Here is a 7,160-nt window from a genome sequence, read left to right on the forward strand (position 1 = left end):
AGGATATACACTCGGATGACAAGGTTAGTAGGATTCAGAACAATATTTAATGAAGATCTTGTTGGAATGCAGGTGAGTTCAGGGCACCAATGAGTACAGTGAGAGTAATGCTGGTAAATGACCGTCTTCTCTTTTGCAGGGCACTGTCCAAGGAATTCAATGATCGGGAAAGATGTCCAGATGAGTGGAACCGGTAAGTCTCATAAAGGTATGCTGAAACAGACTGGAACATACGGGAACAACACAGGAACAACCGTCTGAAACACACAGAGAACAGGTTAGTTGGTCTTTCCTAGTTCAAGGTTCGACAGGGACTGGAGGTGAAGCGTGTTCCTTTATAGTGCTTAATGATGTTGGGATTGCTGATTGATGACAGGTGCAGATGATTAGTATTCGGGTGAGTGTGATCTTTGTGTCCAGTGTGTGAATGAGCCTGATTGATCCCTGACACATATATTTAAAATATAACACATGTAACAAATTAGCAAACAAGTTTAAAGTGAGATTAAAAATACATATTTAACTCTTTAAACCCCACATCAAAATCCTCAGTTATAAATGAACATTTATAATCTGTGGACACTACAGAGTGTTCAAGTAACACTGAAGCAGTGCTGAAGTTAATAAGATAATAATTTGATTAATTAAGTGATTATTGTGCATCAGTGATGAACATCTGCTGTGAACAAGAATCACTGAATGAAAGAGAAACACAAGAAGTACAACTGACTTTAGCCACAGCCTTAGATGAAATCATCTGAAAAACAAACAAACAAACAAAACATTAAATCTCTCAAGGTCTGATTAAACAACTCCTAAAACAGCATCACCAGCTTCACTTATTACCAGACTGACTTTATTTCTGTCAGACGTCTACAGAAGATCTTATTGAGAGTTGCAGAGGTTTAGATGTTTTTTTATTTATTTTCACTACCATGGTGGAGATCAGTGTTTACTTTAGTTGGGCTCTTGAACCTTGACTTTTTAACATACATTTTTCTTTGACTGCTGTAACAATGTGTTTTTGAAACATGTTTGTTATGGCAAAAAGAGTCAAAGAAAAACAAATCTGGGTCATTCCGTGTCAAATCAACCAAATTTCAGAAACTTCCCCAGCTCAAATGTTTGATTTTGCTAATATTTTCTTCTGAAGAAAGATAAACATGTATAGTAATGATAGCCAAAATATGAAATGTCAAGGATTAATATTTACTGAGTAATTCCACTATTTTGTAGAGGGGGGGTCAAAATGGCAATTTTCACCTGAGATTCAGAGCCAAGTTACAGGGCGGTAAAAATGACTTCAGAAAGATGACAGCATCACGATGTTATTTTAACACAGAGATTGGTAGATCTATTAGTACAATCTGTTGACTTTAGCAATCTTTGTTGCATTATGTGCTAATGGTGACCATTCAAAAACCGGGGGTTGAAAACAGCACTTTTCAAGTTTTTTCTCCATAGTTTGCATGCCTGTAACTCAGCAAGTATTAAGGATATCTTAATGCCCTTTTAGATATTGGGTCTTAACAAACTTTCCTTTTGGCATCTTTATTTCTAAGGCCCTATATGGTTTGGTTCTAGAGATATTGGAATTTCAATATGGCTCCAAGAGTAAATTGTTAAAATTTTCAATGGTCAAAAACCAAATGTGGGTCAATTTGCAAAAATATGATACTTTTCGTTTAAAGAGGACTGTCTGAAGAACAAATAGTGTTGAAACTGGAGATGTATCTCATTTAGTTCTGTCAAAACAACTGCATTGAACATACCCGTCTGAGTGCCATAAATATTATTTTTCCAAAGTTTGCATGCCTATAACTCAAGAAGTATTAAAGATATCGCAGTATGATTTTATGTTCTAGTTCTTAATAAATGAGGCTCCATTTTCAGATTGTTGAATATTACATTTCAGTGCTTGAAAACCAAATGTTGGTCATGGTCACTTTGTATACAGCTGATAGTGTATTTAAACACACACGAGTGCTGGACCTAGCATCTGGCGCTCCGCCATGCCTGACTGCCGAGGGTGTGGGAGGAACTTCAACAGGGTTCGCCAAGGGGAACTAAACTGAGAAGCAGTAAAAGTGCACGTATCCGGTCAGTAGAGGGGAATGGCGCAGCAAGTGTGATCGAAACCAAGCAGGTTTGGTGTTACTGGCCACCTGAGGCGAGTACACGAGAAGACACAGGCTCTACACGGAGATTATAGAATCTCGCAAACATGTTAGGTTTCGCCCAGCCGACAGCTCTACAGATGTCTGCTATCGAGGTGCCCCGCACCAATGCCCAAGAAGATGCCACACCTCTCGTAAAGTGTGCTTTTACACCGAGGGGGCACGGTAAGCGCTGGGCCTGGTATGCCAAGACTATAGCCTCCACTATCCAGTGGGCAAATCTCTGTTTGGAGACAACCTTTCCCTTCTGCTGTCCACCGGAGAAGACAAAGAGCTGGTCTGAGGTCCTGAAGCTCTGCATGCAGTCCACTTAAATGTGCAAAGCACGGACGGGACAGAGCAGAGCAATGGCTGGGTCTGCCTCCTCCCGGGCAAACGCTTATAAGTTCACAACCTGATCCCTAAAGGCGTGGTGGAAATTTTGGGCAAGTATCCGGGCCGGGGTCTCAGGACAACGCGAAAGTCACCCGGTCCGAATTCTAGGCACAAATCATCGACCGAAAATGCGTGCAGGTCCCCTACCCTCTTGACCGAGGCCAATGCAATTAGGAGCTCTGTCTTTAACGACAGAAGCTTAAGCTCTACTGACTGCAGAGGCTCAAAGGGCTCCTGCTTCAAGGCCGTCAGGACCGAGGGGAGATCCCAAGAGTGTAGCAGATGAGGATACGGAGGATTTAACCTCCTCGCAGCCTACGCTCCAACACTTCTTGCAGAAAAGAGAGCACGACCCTGATCGGGCATCTACGGGGGTATTCCCAACGGGAAGAACACCAATTGACGAACAGATTCCACTTCAGCCTATAGGCGTGTCTTGTAGACGGGGCTCTAGCTGAAGTGATGGTGTTCACTACCGCTGGAGGTAGCCCACCTAGAACCTCCATGTCCTGTCCAGGGACCATGTGTGGAGATTCCGCAGGTCTGGACACGGGTGCCAGAGGGCCCTCTTGCGCTGGAATGACCCAATATCTAAAAGGGGATAAAGATATATTTAATACTTGAGTTACAGGCATGCAAACTTTGGAGAAAAAACTTGAAAAGTGCTGTTTCCCCATTTTTGAATGGTCACCATTACCACATAATGCAATGCAAAGTGAGGAGACCCAGGAGATGCTTAACATAGACTTTAATAAACCAAATCACAGGAATACAAACACTGACAGACGTGAAGATGTTCAACACCAGACACTTGAGACAAGGTAACACAGGGCTTAAGTACTCTGGATTAAACTAGGTAATTAATCAAACACAGCTGGAACTAATGGAACTAAATGGGGACCAAACGAGAACAGGAAAACCAAATATGGGCATGGAGGGAGAAACTGGGGCAAGGAAAACACAAGACACAGGGACACAGGACTGACAATTGGAGTAAGACAACACGTGTCAGAACCTACACTTTCTCGTAATCATACTTTAACATCAATTCCATATGATAATATTCATATAGTGGCATTGCAATTCTGCAGCAAAGGGATCATATCTCTAATCATTATGTAGTTTCATGAATACTACTTTTAACAAAAGCTGCAAATTCAACTCCTTGTTACAAATACGGTAGAACCATCACTTCTCCCACAAAAGACTGCTTTGTAAATAATCTTCCTGACTTGTTTCAATACCTCAGCAAATCCAATAGCTCAGAAAAACTTGATGTAACAGAAACTGTGGACTCTCTCTTTTCTAGGTTGCTCCTTTACGCTTAAAGAAGATAAAGGAAAACAGTCCGACACTGTGGTATATCAAGCACACTCACACCATAAAGAGAGCAGCCTGGAAAATGGAGCACAGCTGGAAGAAATTAGAGGTATTTTGTAAACTAGATGTATTTTGTATTGCATGGAGGGAAAGTACTACTTACAGAAAAGCCCTAAAAACTCCTAGATCTGATTACTCTTCATCTCTTTTTGAAGAAAACAAACACAACCACAGGTATTTATTCAAAATAGTCAAATTAATGAAAAATAAAGCATCAACAGGTGCAGGTATTTCCCAACAGCACAGCAGTAATGAATTTATTAATTTATTTACTTCCAAGATCGATACTGTTAGAGAGAAAAGCAAAAGTATTGCATCAGAGCACTATAGATCCCCTGAGGAACAATTCCACTCATTCTTTGCTATAGTAGAGAAAGAATTGTATAAACTTCTCAAATCATCAAAATCGACATACAGTGGGGAAAAAATTATTTGATCCCCTGCTGAATTTGTACGTTTGTCCACTGACAAAGAAATTATCAGTCTATAATTTTAATGGTAGGTTTATTTGAACAGTGAGAGACAGAATAACAACAACAACAACCAAAAAAATCCCGAAAAACGCATTTCAAAAAAGTTATGAATTGATTTGCATTTTAATGAGTCAAATACGTATTTAACCCCTTCGCAAAACATGACTTAGTACTTAGTGGCAAAACCCTTTTTGGCAATCACAGAGGTCAGACGTTTCTTGTAGTTGGCCACCAGGGGCCGGATTCACGAAATATTCTTAAGAAGAAATTTCTTCTTAACTTACATTTTTTTCTTATTTTCTAACTTAAGAAAAAAGTTAAGAATATTTTGTATTCCCAAACATTCTTCTTAAGAATATTCTATGTCTTTTTCTTAAAATTGTTCTTAAGACAAAACTAGGTAAATTATATATATATATATATATATATATATATATATATATATATATATACACTTTTTTTTTTTTTTGGCATATCAACCACAAATTAATTTAGCATATTACATTATTATTATTATTATTATTTAAAAAAAAAAAAATTCTATGCTTTTAGTTAATTCTATGCTTTTAGTGTCTTCTTTCAAAAGTGAACACATGATAAAAAAAAATTCATGAATAAAAAATTTTAGTTTGGGAATGCCATTGTTACGTTTGTGTTCAGTTAGCAGAAAATACCGGTGTTTTACAGGGGACAATGGCTACCCCTTAAGACCTTGGTTGATGACTCCAATTCTTCATCCAGCATCAGAGGCACATGAAAGATACAATCAGGGCACAAAGGAAAATGAGGGGAGTAGTGGAGAGATGCATTGGAGTTCTGAAATCTAGATTCCGATGCATTGATCACTCTGGTGGAGTGCTCTTGTACACACCTGAGAGGGCATGCCGAATTATTGCAGCAGTGTGTGTACTGCATAACATATGCCAGATGCATCGTGTGCCACTTCCCAACATTGCAGAGGCCCCTGATGAGCCTCTGTAACATGATATTTGTATATAATAAATAAATATTTGTTGAATTACTGCAGTTTACGTTTCTTTATTTCTAGTGTTTGTCTCTCTATTTCCAGCCTCTCTCTCCACCTGAAGCAACTCCTGAACTTTTCGGAGTTCAGCAACTTCTTTCAGCAGCTGGGTCTGTATGTCAATCATCTCCTTTGGCTTGGGAGTTTGGCACAGAGTAGGGTTGCCATCTAACAGGATCTGGGATAAATTCATCTCAGGCTCCAGGGGGGCCTTAAATAAAATAAATGCAACTTTCATGACACATATATACAAAGATATACTAATTATAAGATTACCTCTTCAACTTCTCTCTCACCAGCAAGGTCCAATGTGGAAGGTGAAACAACCGGTAGGAGCTCCAAAGTCAAGGTCACTGCATAGTAAATAAAGCATTACCCTTGGCACTTGCTGACTTGTTTGATATAGGCCTACTGTGTTTGGGTTAAAACAACATTAAAGTTTATATATATATATATATATATATATATATATATATATATATATATATTTCTAGTATAATTTATAATTACGTTATACAAAACAAACATAACAGTTAAACAAACATTAAATCCGGCTATTGTAGTCGATAGTGTAGCCTATGTAACTAGCAATGTTTCCTTAAAAAAAAATACTACTAATTTATGTGAATAATAAAAACAATAAGCTGAATGTACCTAAACAAATGGGATAACTGCTTACCTTCCTCTGTATCCACACCGGATTTAATGCCTGTCACCGCTGTATCTCCGATGACTGACAGAACCTTCTCTTCAAATGCATCCAGAATAATAGACGGTGATCCACCACCTGTCATTTTTTGCTCCCTTGATCTCTCTGCTCCTTTTTTTTTAACAGCCGACTTTAAGTCTGCCCATTTCTTTTTCACCCCATCCACATCTCTAAGGGAGTTGGCCACCGCTGAAACGGCCTCCGCCACCCGTTCCCATGCGCGTCGCTTACTTTGCATCGAGATACTGTTATCCAGTCTCCCAAGGAGTACTTTCTTCCTTGCGCTAATTTCCTCGATAAGAACCTCCATCTCTTGCCTAGTGAAATTTTTGTTTCTTTTCTTGTCATCCATGTCAAATTAGCTGAATAGTTTATGCTTTTCTGCGAGAAAATTTCTCTTTTGACGGTTAATGTCGTTAAATGAACACATCTCACGCGCTTTACATTCAAATATTTGACTGGGATGTGGCTGCTACTTTAAAACAGGATAATAAAGTGATGCAATTAAAATGTAGCGGTAATGAATCTGTTGTTGCTTATTTCTTTATTCTTAAGAAAAAAAAAAAAGTTCTTAAGAACAAATTTGAGAACTTAAGATTTTTTCAAGAATTGCACTTAAGAAAATTTTTACGAACTTCTCAGAATTTATCTTAAGAAATTTCTTAATTTATTACTTAAGAAGATGTTCGTGAATCCGGCCCCAGGTTTGCACACATCTCAGGAGGGATTTTGTCCCACTCTTTGCAGATCCTCTCCACGTCATTAAGGTTTCGAGGCTGACATTTGGCAACTCGAACCTTCAGCTCCCTCCACAGATGTTCTATGGGATGAAGGTCTGGACACTGGCTAGACCACTCCAGGAGCTTCATGTGCTTCTTCTTGAGCCGCTCCTTTGTTGCCTTGGCCGTGTGTTCTGGGTCATTGTCATGCTGAAAGACCCATCCACGACCCATTTTCAATGCCCTGGCTGGCTTCAATGCCCTGACGGTACATGGCCCCGTCCATCGTCCCTTTGATGTGGT

At 39.3% G+C, this 7,160-nt stretch overlaps 1 protein-coding gene across 1 annotated transcript; it reads right to left on the minus strand.

Moving 5' to 3' along the window:
• Nucleotides 1–2,775: 2,775 nt before the first annotated feature.
• On the minus strand, nt 2,776–6,490 carry LOC131532221 (nuclear apoptosis-inducing factor 1-like). The gene is made up of 5 exons (XM_058763725.1): nt 6,109–6,490; nt 5,706–5,782; nt 5,438–5,640; nt 3,046–3,143; nt 2,776–2,918 (listed from the first exon to the last, which is right to left on the minus strand). Exons 1-5 carry the CDS (start codon nt 6,488–6,490, stop codon nt 2,776–2,778), a joined length of 903 nt encoding a protein of 300 aa, XP_058619708.1.
• Nucleotides 6,491–7,160: the final 670 nt, after the last annotated feature.

Source organism: Onychostoma macrolepis, chromosome 23, assembly GCF_012432095.1.
Source record: "Onychostoma macrolepis isolate SWU-2019 chromosome 23, ASM1243209v1, whole genome shotgun sequence".
Taxonomy (NCBI): domain Eukaryota; kingdom Metazoa; phylum Chordata; class Actinopteri; order Cypriniformes; family Cyprinidae; genus Onychostoma; species Onychostoma macrolepis.